Source organism: Lycium barbarum, chromosome 12 (genome assembly GCF_019175385.1).
Source record: "Lycium barbarum isolate Lr01 chromosome 12, ASM1917538v2, whole genome shotgun sequence".
NCBI classification, from domain to species: domain Eukaryota; kingdom Viridiplantae; phylum Streptophyta; class Magnoliopsida; order Solanales; family Solanaceae; genus Lycium; species Lycium barbarum.
Window position 1 is genome coordinate 93195897 of NC_083348.1, and position 14691 is coordinate 93210587.

Consider the following 14691-nt stretch of genomic DNA (forward strand, 5'->3'; position numbering starts at 1 on the left):
CATATAAACTATGTCTTATCCTACATAGAAACTATGTCTTATCCGCCATACTTTTGTAGAAATTAAATTATACTACAAAACTATGCCGGAGAAGGAACTACATAGAAACTATGCCTTAAGGTATAACTTTTGCCTGAATTGGCATGGTTTGCTATGAAATTTTACCTTGCCATTTTTTTTTGCCTTTGCTGCGGTTCGAATCTGAATCTCTGGTTTCATAGACTAGCGAATAAGAGTACTTTGGCCCACAATTTTCATTAAATGAGAAGTAGGATCAAAGATTAAAGACCATCGATTTGAGGGTCAAAAATTAAAGTCTAGTTCATATAAAGGGCAATCCGCGCAATTTTTTGAAATTAAAGACCATTGAATTGAGGGACAAAATTAAAGACCAGTCCATACCAAGGAAATTAGCACAATTTTTGCTACTTGAAAGAGATGAATACTTTTTTTTTTGCACGAATTGTCCTTCATTTGGGGTGGTCTTTAATTTTTGTCCCTCAAATTGATAGTATTTAACTTTTGCCCTCTGTCTTTGCAAATTTTCCCTTAAGACAGAATTTGCAAAGGCAGAGGGTAAAAATTAAAAATCACCAATTTGAGGGGCAAAAATTAAAGACCACCCTGCAGGATTGCCCTTCGCTGGGGGGTGGTCTTTAATTTTTGCCCTTCAAATTGGGGGGTTTTAATTTTCACCCTCTGCCTTTGCAAATTAAGGCAGAATTTCGCAAGGCAAAATTCTGCCCCTGAGGCAGAATTTGCATGGATAGAAGGCGGAATTTGGGCAGGCAGAATTTGCATGGAAGTTTTGCAAATTATATGCATGCAAATTCTTCCTTGAGGCCCAACTTCTGCCTTCATAAACAAATTTACAAAATTTTGTCTTAAGGCAGAGGGCAAAAGTTAAAGACTATCAATTTGAGGGACAAAAATTAAAGACCACCACAAATAAAGGACAATCCGCGCTAAAAAAAGAAGATACGAGACCAAACACCAAAAGCCCACTTAGCCACAGAGAAAAAAACGAAGAAAAATAAAAGGGAAAATGACCTAATAATATTATTTAAGACTACATGTTAAAAAACATATGAATACTTTTCCTTATTTACAAAACATAACAATTTAATTACAAAACATACCAGATCTGAAAAAATTAAAAGTCCCCCCTCCCCCCTTTTTCCTATTCTCTGTCTTATACCGTACAGATCCGCCCACCCTTCCCTTTCCCTTTCCCTTCTCCCTATTCTATATTTCCTCTGAAACTCCACAGTCCCACCCTTCCTTTTCCTTCCCCTTCTCCCTGTTCTATATTTCCTCCCAGACTCCACAGCCCCACCCTTCCCTTCCCTTCCTTTTTTTCCGTTCTCTATTTCCGTTATATAATGAAAGATCATCAACCAAATCAAAAGTCTTTAATAAAAATGGCGGGATTGGTGTTTTTTTTTTCAGATCTGTGTTTTTTCAGAAATATGTGTTCTTCAGGGATGCCACCGGAGAGTCGCTTGAACTGGCTAATGTATTAATCTCTAGTTCTCCAAATGGTGCGAAGCGGCAAAACAAGGAAAAATTGTGCGAAATTTTAAACCCTAAGCGAGATTTGAAGCGTCGTTTTTTTCAAATTTTGAAGCGAGATTCAAATTTGTATTAAAGTTGTATGATAATTGTATGCCAAGTTTGTATGTAAATTGTATATTAAGTTTTCTACGTTGGTGTTGTTATTGTTGTTGTTTCAAATTTGTAGGAATATTGGATGAAAACTATATTACAATGTTACTGCAGTTGTTTTCAATTTTCAAAAGGCTAACATGAACTTTATACAAATTTCATACCCTTTTTATACAATTTTCAGATACGAAAAATGTGAGAATTCTGAGCCATGAACAAAATATACATATTTGATACAGTTTTCATACACAAAATTTTGAGGCGAAATTTTTAAGCCTTGAGCGAGATATACACATTTCATACACAATTTTGAGCGAAAATTTTCGTATATGCTTTGTAAAAAATCTATCGTTATGTTTTGTAAACTGAAAAGTATTGTCATATTTCGTAAATATACCCTATTCTTATGTATATATACGTCATTCTCCCAAAATAAAAAGGAATCACCAAAAAGCCTCCAAGTATTTTGTTACTGTATTTAATTTTTGTGCTGTTTTTCTTGTTTCCCTCTTTCTTCTTCTATCTCAGTTTCACCTCTGGCTCATGGCGGATGTTCTGGGAGAATTGTGAATATAAATACTGAAGAGATTGTCAACGTAAATTAATAAAATTTTGCCTGGTGTTTGCTTTATTGATTAGGTGTGAAATTTAAATTGGTATTGCCTATCTCTAACTATTGTACATTATCATTAAAACAAATTGAAAATAATATGGGTTAGCAAGGCGGAGAAGAAAAAATTAGTTATTTGATTGCAATCCGATGCACAATCCCCCAACGTAACTATCATCCCCCATTCAACCCTACCTTCTGAAAGCATTTTTTGATTATTTCCACATGTTTGGTTAATTGTAAAATTTAGTGATATATAGTAATTGTGCAAGTAGCGCCTTTGAGTAGTAAAGGTTCCAACAATATTTAAGTAATGATTGGAACAAGTTACAAGGTAATAAGGTTTTCTTATAGAAAGATTATGAGATAAAAGTTAGGACTTACGATACTTAAAAAGAAAAATAACTTCCGCCTTTAAGTGAATCAAGACTCAAGTCATGTTCCACTTTGATGGAGAATATTTTTCTTGGAGATATTATACTTTGGAACTCAAGATAAACAAATTCTGAAAATAATTTCATCAGGGAAAACTTTCGCAATACCGAACACTAGGTACATCCGGTGCAAAGAGAAGCATCTTTCATAAAATTGTTTTTCATGAAAAATATTTACCTTATTGAATCATTTTCCAACGTTAAATGAGTATAAAAGCAGGTGACATTTTTTGCCTAAGTAGTAACTAGCAATAGAGGGTATAAGGACAATGATTATATTTTAGCATTAAAGATTGCTATTGCAATGTTGATATATTCATTAACGCAAGTGATATAAGGTAAATAATTACCCGCGCATAGTGTCAATAATTTTACCTTAGCAGTTAAACATTAAGTTTTGAGTCCATAGTACTTAACCATGATTAACTGATAAATGTATGTATACAAGATATGCTTTTTGCATTCACTGTCTTGGTGTAAACATGAGGCGCGGGTAAGGACATTTTTTAAGTCTATAGATTATGGATCATGATATTTGCAAAGAAAAATGACTTTCGTATCTGGATGGAAGCCAATATTTCCTCTCGGCACGTTTCAAATCTTCACTTCAGAAAAACAACATTATAAACTCAAAAATCTAGCGAGAGTAATCAAGTGCAAAGAGTGAATTTTAGTAGGGGTGATCGCAAGGATGTTCATTTGTGGAGGAATTCCAACAGCTAGAGTGCTTCTTGAATAAGCTTTTCAGTGAGACTTCTAGGGAGTCCCATGACACTGTCAGCAGTTCCAATCTGCAAAGTATTGGGAAGTGACAGTATAAACAGATCAGCAATCAGCAGTTCCAGGCTGCAGAGAGAGAGAGAGAGAGAGAGAGAGAAAGAGAGACAAACCACAGTGTCAACGAAGGGCAACGTCAGTGGATGTTCAAGCATTAAGCCACCAGCAACATTAAGTATTATTCCCTCCTCAATCTACACAATTGCACTAATAGTTAATGCTGCAGGTAAAAAACATCCCTTATTTAAGGACACTGTAATATTTACCAGGCTATCAATGACCTCATCTGGTATGTCATGGAAATATACCTGCAAGCAGCAGAACAGTATACTCCATGTTGAAGAATCACATCATGTCCAAAAAAGTCAGCAAGAAGGTTTGCATCACACAATCAAGAAAGAACAAATTCATAACAGTAACAAAAGGAAGGCTTGTAGAAGATAAAATTAGCTAACTGATAAGCTGGGAGCTGTGACGCGATTGTATTGGTATTCCACTAAGCAAATAAAAAAAGGAAGCATCCTGGCATCTTCATAAACTGGACAGGTCAGTAAAAGGATGTCTCGGCAAACAGATTCATGGGTGGAGAGAGTAATATAGATGGGCTGTAATAAACCAGATTCCATCAACATTCGCCCTCTTTTCCCCCTTCACATAAAGCTTTAATACACCAGTTTTCATCAGCGTTCACACTTTCCTGCCTTCATAGTCTGAAATAATGGATTTCTGCAACCCCCCAGATTGACAGAGGTTGAGCACTACAACTGTAACAACAGCCATACTGATCATACTTGATAACATTAAGATGGTTCAAAGATCCTGATGGTGGGGTCATAGCAGAAACAGTTCTCTATGCCAAAGTCTAGTGGAGATGGAAATCTAGAGACCTAGGCAATTTCAAAAAGTATTCTCCTTATTAGGGACCTGGATTGTAAAGATGTCAGTAGGGAAGTGATTCCCTTGCTGTTGTGACCAGAGTTAACAATATTGAGCAAGACTTGGCACAATATGGATGTCTAATTCAGCCCATCAACTCATCAAGTATCTTTCAAGCTTTTGGCAGTTAATATGCTTTAAATTTTTAAAAAGAATATCTGACACTTGCTCTTCTTAGAGCAGCTCCTTTGCTCTTATTCCACCAAAATACAGTAGCTTCATCTGTCAATCCTAAGAAAGGAAGAATTATGTGAAAAAGAATTTGTAGGACGTGATCAAAGAAGATTGGACAATCAATCATGGTCATAGAGCAGCTTGCTTCATTTTTGCATCCAGAACAACCTTAGCATAGTTGTCTGGCTTCAGACTCTACACATAAGATGGAAATTCTCATTTTCTCATCCAATTTTTCTTGAAGATTAGGACATTTGTGTCAGTTTCTAAAGAGTCTTAAACTCTATGATTAACCTACGGTTTGCACAAATCATGATAAATCTTCATTATGCATTCATACTCAAATTAGGAAATTCTCAAGGGTGTCAAATAGAAATCAATCTATTCATAGTCTCAATCCATATTGATTCAGCTTGTGCCTGTCTGTTTAGGTAGAGAAGTGACGTTTACGGCTCTTTCCACTTATATATTGATGAACGAGCTCCTATTCAACAAAATGTTGCCCGCTGGGAAATGCTATTTGAACTGGCTATAAATCTATAATACGCACAGAAATTACTGGAAATTTTCTGGCTCCAATATTATAGCAAAGGAGCCAATAATTCATGTATTCTAAAGGTCCCAAACATTCAAAGACCTAGCAGCGAATTTCAAGGAAGAATATTGTCACAATTCAAAAATTAGGAACTGCAAGTAAATGGTCCTCAAGATTCCACTTGGAAACTATAGTTGTTTAAATATCTTGGCATAAGGAAACTTGGTAAATTCAGGCAATTGAGATCTTCCTGGATGTGGTCGAGTTTATCGACATTACCCTTCTTCTCTAGCTGATCGAATATGTATGATGAAGAATGTAAAATCTCTTATTTAATGTTTCACATGGTGCATATTCTAGTGAATAGTTCTTCTAATTTTTAGAAAAAACTTTAGTTATCACTTATTAGGATGGGGATCCAACAAACTCAAATTCATCAGCTGGATAAGCATTGACATATTTATTCAAATATCTATAATAAGATTTCTGAAATATCTTCAAAATGGCACGTTCATCTTACTCCTCACTCCCACATCACATACACTTATGCCTCATATTCAGTTAAACCTACGTAACCATTGGAACATATCAACTTAAGCACAAAGGTACTGTATAAATGCGTATATATATGCACTTCAATAGTCTCCAGAACATAACAATTACTTCACATGGAGAAAAAGATATACCTCTGACCTTTCCCAAGCTCCTTTTCTTATCCCCTTTGTCAGGTTGGTCACAACAACAGATCCCACAACCGTGGCTTGACCACCAGAATAGCCTGAAATTCGTAATAACAAGAATAGTAATAATGCTAGTAGAGAAAACGAACAACCTGGCTGAGACGCTTGATGGAACTGCCAACCACAAATACAAACATACATTTGATGAAATGGCGCGCTTCTTCCTTACTTGATGGCTTTTCTCTGATAATTCCTTGGTATAGCGCCACCTCGATACCAATAGATGTAGGTAAGATATAGCCAAAAAGATCCATTCTTCATCCAAGAGAAAAAATAATTAGAAGGCTCAAGCACTCTAGTTTTTGCAATACACTATTTAACAGTGATATTTAATTAAGATTGCCAAATCATAGAGCAAGCCTAGAGAGTCAAATTTCAAATGAATCTAGAGAGCAAAACAAAAGACTAGAAAACGAGCTAACGACACAATAGGTGTCAATCTAAAATGCCATTACAATATATGTATTGCTTAAAATGCTTTTCTAACGAAAGAATTTACATCAAGCTAATTTAAACACTTTTTCCAGACTTCTCCTATACAAAGTTACTCAGTTAAACTTCTTTTTTGATCGATAAAAGTGGAAAATCTTAAAATTGTGTAGTGCTGTTATTTATTTATTGCTAAATGTGCCAATACCTCCAACTGATTTGCAATTACTGAAAAGAAAAACATAAAATGATTTTCTGATGTGTCCTCAATTCAATCAGGGAAATAACTCTGAATATGACTTAGTGTTGTGCTAGATAATTTGAACTACATGTCTTTAATAAAGCCATAGCACTTGAAATATTCTAATATGGAGATTGGCGAAATAAACATACTGTGTCTGCAGTAATTAACAGAGTGGGATGTGTATTTTCCTTCAAGTGATCAGTTGTTTTGAGCCTTGACATAATAGCATCTGCCTAAGAAGAACAGACCAAGTAAGCTAACATAAGATTTGCTCTTACAGCACTGGAAAATACATTGAATGCATGATATCAATGTATTATATATTACTCCCTCCGTCTTAATTTATATGGCACCCTAGAGTGTCATGGGAATGGAAGGAAAGCAAATGAGTTGATTATAGTAAGCCGAACTATAGAACTACTCATTTATGGATAGTCCTAATTATCATATGGCAGTTTCATAATCCAAATCACTGATGCTCAACAATTGAAAATTGGCTGAGACGAAAAAAGATACCAAGGGAACACTAAATAATAAATCTCATCCAACCACAAGAATCTTGGATTTTGACCTTCTCACTGATATCATATGCTACACAATTATCAATAGAACTCCTCACATAACCGCCCTAGGATTAGTCCTGGCCTTTATAGGGTGAGTTGTGTTAATTAGAAGAGCAATATCCTGCCAGATACACTACAAAGATCTTTCTTTAAAATATTGGTTTTGGTATTAGTGAACTTCTACCAACTTACCTAGTGAAATTAACTGAGAAGACATGAAAAATGTCTTCAGGAAAATTGCAAAAGACAGTAGATAACAAGCGTGTTTCCTGTACTAGACTCAAATGTAAGAGTTGAAAATCAATCCGAAAATATTAAAAGATAAATAAAAAGATCACGGTCAAATAAAAACTAGTTTGACCGTAGAAATCCGAAAGGTGCTACATAAATAGGACGGAGTGAGTGGAAAAGAGGTAGAATACCTTTGCCTCAGCTAGAGCTACCACTAATTCCTCTGCATTATCCTTCCTAATGCTCTTTTCATCAATGTCAGCAGTCTACTCCACAAAACAATTTGATTTTAAGTCAAAATCAACTAGAAAAAGAAAAAAAACTTAGACCAGGTTAAACAGACCAGAAAATGCGAGTTCTAGTAGAAAAAATACAGAATCATTAAAACGAAAATCGGACGTACCATAAGTGCAAATTCATAACCCATGTCAGCTAGAATTTTTCGACGTGCCATGGAGGACGAACCCAGGATTATCTTTCAACAAATGGAACCATCAGTATATTACAGAATGTTGAAAACAAGCATTAACTTTCAAAAAAGAAGAGAACATTGTGTTGTTGAACGTTGAAAGAACAAACCTTGAACGTCAAGTTCTTGGGAGCCATTTGGTTGCCCGCCTCTTTCTCACCTTTGCTTGAGAGGAACAACGGTTAGCTTTGGAGATAAGCAAACGAGCGTATACCCAGGGAAAACGAGTGGTTTTTAAGGTGAAAAAGAGAATTACTAGTTGTTGCCCGGGGACATCTAAGCAATTTTTTTTTTTTTGGCGTACAGTGAAATAAGATTTGCTTGGTACAACTGTTTGGAAAGCCACTATGTAATTGGAATTGGGCGTCATCGGATATAATTACAGAGTTTAGCCTGTTTGTTTTATCAAGTAATTATTTGATTTGGTGGAAATTGAGTGTAATTCAGGGGGTGTAATTACACTCTCCAATTCTCAAGGGGGGCTGAGAATTGAGTGCAATTACACTCTGTAATTACATGATTACTTTTTAGTTTTTTTTGTTGTTTTATTTTAATTTCTGTTCTTCTTTTATTCGGTTTTATTTCTATTATTTAATTTCTTTTTTATTTTCACTTTTTAATTATTTTTATTTTTAAAATAGTTTTTATATTATTTATCTTTCATTTCCTTTCTTCTCATTTCCAACCTTTACTTCGTGTGGTTCAATGTAATTGCTCATATATATTATTTTTTATTCTTTTAGCATAACTGTGTTATTATTCTAATTTTTAAAACTACACCATTTTATATTAGAAAAAATGAATCATTAACAAACTCGACATATAATGAATGAAGTTATTAAAAGTAGAATTTCGTTGTGAATGAGGTTATTGACTTATATCGTCCCTTTCTTTCGAATTATATTTACTTAAGTTACGTTGAAACTTACTTATGTTATGTTGGAATTTGACATAAGAGTATTATGTTAAACTTTTTCTTTTGGATTTTGAATTTAAGTTATATTTTCATTTTAATTTATTTGTGTTAGTATTATTGACTTGTCATTTAGCATTCCATGCTGTTATTTTTCACTTACAATTGATATATTTATTTTGGTCAAACATTTGTAAAATGTTATGAAATATATTGTCAAACCTTCAATCTATGATGTTCTCACAAAAAAGTCTGCTTTTAATTTTTATAATTAATTAAAATTGAAATATTATTAATTTATATATCTATTATTTTTTACAATATTAGTTACAAATATATAATTATTAATTAATATATTTTCAAGAAATTACACTGTAAACAAACAAACAAATCATTATAATTACATTACTATGTAATTACTCACCAATTTCAATTACCAGGTGGCTTTCCAAACAGACTCTACGTCTTTTCAGAAGGTCAGCCTTTGTATTGAAAAACCTTGCATTTGTTCTTTAATTTAAGTTTTCGGTATATAATAATAATGGATACTTGAATTTGGTCTTGCCAGAAAACTTTTCGGGCATATAACTTCCTCTTTTTTTTTTCTTTTTTTTTTTTTTTGTTGAAAAGTTAGCAAGTGATTTAGCTTCGCAAAAATTTGACCAAACAAACTATATGTCAAATTACAAGATGAATCTAGATTTGGAAGCGGACTTTATGGTGGCTCATTTCCTCGCAATATATCATTAGCAATAGGCCCTAACCCAGCAATACACTTTACTTCAAATGGGAAAGAAAATGTCCTGTTTAAATTATTTCTCAAGCTAACGGTTATTACAATGAATGCCAATAGTTTGACGCCACAATTTGATGACACCATTAGATTGATATAGGAAATTTTCACCTTGAGATTATTATTTACTCCCCTTTAGGTCGATCTAAAATAGTGCCTACTCATCTAAAATACATATTCTCCTCTCCACCTCGTTAAGAGTTTTATCTAATATTCACCGTGTAAATTGATCGATGCAGCTGTTTTAGAAACGTCATGCCGTTACTTTAACATTAGTGTATAGGCGCGAACAATATGCAACGAGTGCTTCAATTGTAACTATTTATATTAGTGCATCTTGACCATGGGCATATGCTGTTCAAGCAAAGAGAATTAACATTGAGAAAACAATAACATAATAGTGTTAAAATAGACCTGAAAGTGTACAAATCTCATAATACACTTTATTACTCCTTATACTTGAAGTTATTATTACAGAATTTTGCACTAGCTTAGCTTGCAGCTGACGCAACATTCACTGGCAGAGGCGTCACCTCTGCTGCTTCGGAGTATCCATTATTCTCATCAGTATGGGCGGCCAGATCGTCAAAGCCCCAAAATTTAGCAGTTTTAACATCTTCTTGAGCCATCAACTTAGAAAATTCTTCATGATCATAATTCAATGTGGCTTTTCCCCCAAACTCACTTGGAAGGTTCTCAGTATCGAAAAATGTCTTCATCAACTCCACACTATCTTTGTTATTCGGATACACAAACTTGATCTTCTCAAATGTTTTTGTATCGATAAAATATTTTACTACCTGCACAAGAATGACAAATTGAGATTCACTAAGTTTAGAAAATGGTCCTCCTTACAAATGAAGGAGGAAGGATGTTACCTTCCAAAATGCCTCAAAAAATCTAGGCGGACTATAGAGAACAACTATAGCAAGCCTCTCTGGATAGTGATTCTGCAAAATATAGATGATATCTCTTGCTGTTTTAATGGAAATGTTGGTGTTTAATGACCATCCATTGAAGTCTATCAACCAAGACATTTGTTCTTGGCCTTGTGGCAGGTTAAGGATAGCGTTCTCCATCAGATAGACTAGATGACGAATGTTACCTTCTGGGGATGATGTGTTCTATCATCCATGAAGCAGAAGAATGAGAATACTTGAATCAGATTTGAGGTCGGATTTTACTAAAAGAGTTGGATATCAACACTAACCTGTTTCCCAGGCCTCATTATAAGTACGGTCCTGCCCAGTCGGTCATGGAAATTGGCTTTGGAAATTTTGCCAGTTTCGCCTTCTTGTGCTACTTCATGCTGATCATAAAGTGCAAGATCATTATTTTAAAATCTATCTTCTCAGATTATACCAAGTGACAAAAAGATTCGTCTAGTAACACATTGTGCAGCAATAACCATAACCATAAATCTCAAGAACTGAGGTAGATTCACAAGTTGATGATGACAAAAAGGTGTGTGCAATTCATTGTTGGCTCGGTCTTTTATGTTGGAATTGCAGTGATGGGGCATAATTTTACTCGTCCGCGCACTTTTTTTGCTCTCCCTGGAGCTTTTGGCCTAATAGGTTTCACCTTCTATCATTGATTGCAGTGTGCTAAGTTCCACCTAACACTTTTTGGTTCTTCAATATAAAGTGAAAAACAAAAAATTGAGCTAAGCTAACCAGCTTTTATGATGTGCATATGCTACAACAGAGGCAGAAAATAACTACTTGCTGAAATTAAGGAGAAAAGGACCAAAATCATACATTATGTTTGGGTTTGGATCAAAATCATACATATTCTTTCACGAGCACTAATAGTACATTATATTTGCATAAGTGGTAAGGAGAAAAGGACCAAAATCATACATTATGTTTGGGTTTGGATCAAAATCATACATATTCTTTCACGAGCACTAATAGTACATTATGTTTGCATAAGTGGTGCACTTTTAGTCAAACTCTCAAATATTTTTTTTAAAATTTAACGGAAAAGAACAAAAATGCCCCTGAACTTTTAGAAAAGGTATAAAAATACCCTTTATTCATCTATTTTGTTAAAACTACCCCTCAATTCAACTTTTTGGCTCATTTATTCCCCTTGACTAACGGACAACACTATTTTTTTTTTAAAATTTAAATTGCACATGACATTTTATTACTGAAAAATTGATTTATTCTTTTAAAAAGAAATCTGAAAAATCGTTATTTGTATAATAAGGAAAAATAATTTTTCAACATCCGTTTCTTTAAAAAACAAATGTAGTAATCCTTTTATATATATATAAAAACAAAACAGAATTCGATTTTCATTAAAACATGTGGAATTTTTTTAAATTTGGAAAACTTTTTTTTAACGGGTGGAAACCCCATTTTTTTTTAGAAAATTCAATTTTTAAATCTGAAAAACTGATTGTTTTTTTTAAGTAAAATGTGCAAAACTAATACTCCATAATTTTCTTCTAGATTTAAAAAAAGATAGTTTTCTGGGTTTTTTTTAAACACAGTTTTTCCATAAAAAAAATAATTTTTTCAGATTTTTATAAAAATCCAATTTTTCACATTTTGAAAAGAAAAAAAATTAGTGTTGTCCGTTAGTCAAGGTTTTACTCGTTAAAAAAAAGTTTTCCAAATTTAAAAAAATTCCACACGTTTTAATGAAAATCCAATTCTGTTTATATATATATATATATATATATATATATATATATATATATATATATATATATATATATATATATATATATATATATAAAAGGCTTACTACATTTGTTTTTTAAAGAAACGGGTGTTGAAAAATTATTTTTCCTTATTCTACAAATAACGATTTTTCAGATTTCTTTTTAAAAGAATAAATCAATTTTTCAGTAATAAAATGTCATGTGCAATTTAAATTTTTTTTAAAAAATAGTGTTGTCCGTTAGTCAAAGGGAATAAATGAGCCAAAAAGTTGAATTGAGGGGTAGTTTTAGCAAAATAGATGAATAAAGGGTATTTTTATACCTTTTCTAAAAGTTCAGGGGCATTTTTGTTCTTCCGTTAAATTTCTAAAAATATATTTGGGAGTTTGACTAAAAGTGCACCACTTATGCAAACATAATGTACTATTAGTGCTCCATGTGAAATAATATGTATGATTTTGATCCAAACTCAAACATAATGTATGATTTTGGTCCTTTTCTCTGAAATTAAGACACACTTTCATAGTTTGTAAGATAATACATTATTATTTCAATACTTTTAGATGGCAAGATGCAACCTCGCATAGTTTGGACGATAAAATTGAGAGAACAAACTGATACTAGAGATGGCAAAGGGTAAAAAAAGATTTTCGTTCAGTAGAGAGAAGACTTACCCAACGAATTTCCTCTGGTTTAAATGTGGATCTCCACTTGAGAGTCTCTTCCAGCATTTTCTTTGCCTTATCAAGGTTCCAATTTCGAGCTTCCAGGTATCGCCTCAGACACGCATCAGAACAGAACTTTAAGCTACGTCCAGATAGAGGTCCAAGGCCTGCCCTTAGCTCGCTAACCTGCTTAGACTAAGGAATTCAGTTCCTATGTATAAACCCACAGTACTAACTACTAATCGCTTTTTAGCGAGTCCAATGGTCATTACATACAATTCATCTTGAGTAGAATGGCCTAGTTTTAGACCAGTGGTTCGTTTGCTGGTTAGTTCTCTATAAGCAGCAGTTGTGGCCAGGATATTTTCATTTGAGAATTGAGATTACATGGATGCCTTACTGCTAATTGAGGCGGTAACATGATCAGCATAGATTTAATGAAGCAAATTGGAAAGTAAACAAGCCAAATAAAACTCCTATAGCAAAACTGCATATTTTGTGAAAAAAAAAACTTGATCAAAACTCTGTTACCTTTGCATCACGGCTAGTAGAGTCATCAGCCTCATTCGCGTGAGACGGCTTTCTCCGAAACATGGTTCCTGTTAATCGAGAATATATATGTGAGCTCTGATTCATCATCAAGACAAACACGAGTCGTAAATTGAGGCTTCAGGTAGGATAAGCTGGATTAGGCCAGCTATGAAAAGGAAAAAGAACAACAAAAACAGAGAAGATTGAAATAGTTACCTTTCTTGGAATGGAACTAGGAAGATGCAGAAAAAATTGGACTTGAAGGCTTTCCTAAAAGAGAGAAAGGCAGACAGGGAGATACATGTGATTCACTCGGACTCTTTTTATGCACAAAAAATAGCAATTAGTTCTTCTGCAAACAGTAAGTAAATGGGTGGTGACAAAACCACGCATTGTTGTAGAGAAATCACGCAGAGTTGGTGATCATTCCTTTTCAAAATATTGTAATAAGGAGGAAACTGCCGAACAGTGGAATTTTCACACGCTTGTAGTCTTCTTTTTATGGACACTATAATGTAATAATATCCAACTTTACTATTCAAAGTAAATGTGTACAATTTTGGATGGTTCTAACAAAACACTTTTGACGGTAAAAACGAACTGCTGACCAAGACTTGTTGCAGAATTCAACAAAATTTCAGTTATTTTTTCTACAGCTTGCCTTGTAGAATGTTTCAGATAGTTCCCTATGATATAGGTAAGGATAGATCCCTATGATATAGTTCCCTATATGATATAGGTAAGGATCTAGAGCTTTCAAATTTAGGTGAAGTATTTAATTGTTGCGTGTAAGGAACATTTGATTTTGATTGGTTATTCTCCCACTCCTTTTCTTTTTTTTTTCTTTTTATAACAACTGAAGAACCCATATATCTATTACAACTTGCCTCACGAAGTGAAAGCAAACCTATTGCGAATAGTGATTTCCCTTCAACTACGTCTTTTTTTCTTCAGTTATGGTGGAAGTATTGCAGTGTTTCGGGCAGCTTGTTAACACAATGACCACAAATTTCCCTACTTAGTTATATATTGTATACATAGGCTGTTAATATTAGATTTCAACTTCAGTCACAACACATAACTTCTCAGAGCACTCTATAAAGAAACAATACAGCCAGGGATAGGAATAAGAATACTGTGCCGCTGTCAATAAAATATAATTAACATAATAATGCTGTCAGATAAATTAACAAAATCTTTATTAAAATGGAGAACAAAACTGTCCACATATACTAACATAATATAAAATGTGCGGAACATTACAAATCTAGTTTTAGTACACGGACACTAGAAGAACCATACAAATTT

At 33.6% G+C, this 14691-nt stretch overlaps 2 protein-coding genes across 11 annotated transcripts; both read right to left on the reverse strand.

Moving 5' to 3' along the window:
* Positions 1-3205: 3205 nt before the first annotated feature.
* On the reverse strand, positions 3206-8570 carry LOC132624905 (uncharacterized). Of its 9 annotated transcripts, none has more exons than XM_060339660.1 (9): positions 7918-8078; positions 7742-7813; positions 7530-7604; positions 6694-6777; positions 6041-6126; positions 5825-5909; positions 3753-3794; positions 3600-3680; positions 3206-3500 (listed from the first exon to the last, which is right to left on the reverse strand). In XM_060339660.1, exons 1-9 carry the CDS (start codon positions 7942-7944, stop codon positions 3429-3431), a joined length of 624 nt encoding a protein of 207 aa, XP_060195643.1. In that variant the 5' UTR covers positions 7945-8078; the 3' UTR covers positions 3206-3428. The 9 variants fall into 9 exon arrangements, 7 of the variants coding, with proteins under 7 accessions (XP_060195643.1, XP_060195646.1, XP_060195645.1 ...); XM_060339663.1 differs by having other exon boundaries at positions 5818-5909; positions 6041-6080; positions 7918-8072; XM_060339662.1 differs by having other exon boundaries at positions 5818-5909; positions 6011-6080; positions 7918-8072.
* Positions 8571-9863: 1293 nt separating this feature from the next.
* On the reverse strand, positions 9864-14013 carry LOC132624904 (uncharacterized). 2 transcript variants are annotated; one of them, XM_060339657.1, is made up of 6 exons: positions 13600-14013; positions 13384-13451; positions 12862-13047; positions 10724-10822; positions 10392-10637; positions 9864-10313 (listed from the first exon to the last, which is right to left on the reverse strand). In XM_060339657.1, the coding sequence occupies exons 2-6, from the start codon at positions 13444-13446 to the stop codon at positions 10005-10007; spliced, it is 903 nt and encodes a 300-aa protein (XP_060195640.1). In that variant the 5' UTR covers positions 13447-13451; positions 13600-14013; the 3' UTR covers positions 9864-10004. The 2 variants fall into 2 exon arrangements, with proteins under 2 accessions (XP_060195640.1, XP_060195641.1); XM_060339658.1 differs by having other exon boundaries at positions 12862-13038; positions 13600-13996.
* Between the last annotated feature and the right edge of the window lie 678 nt (positions 14014-14691).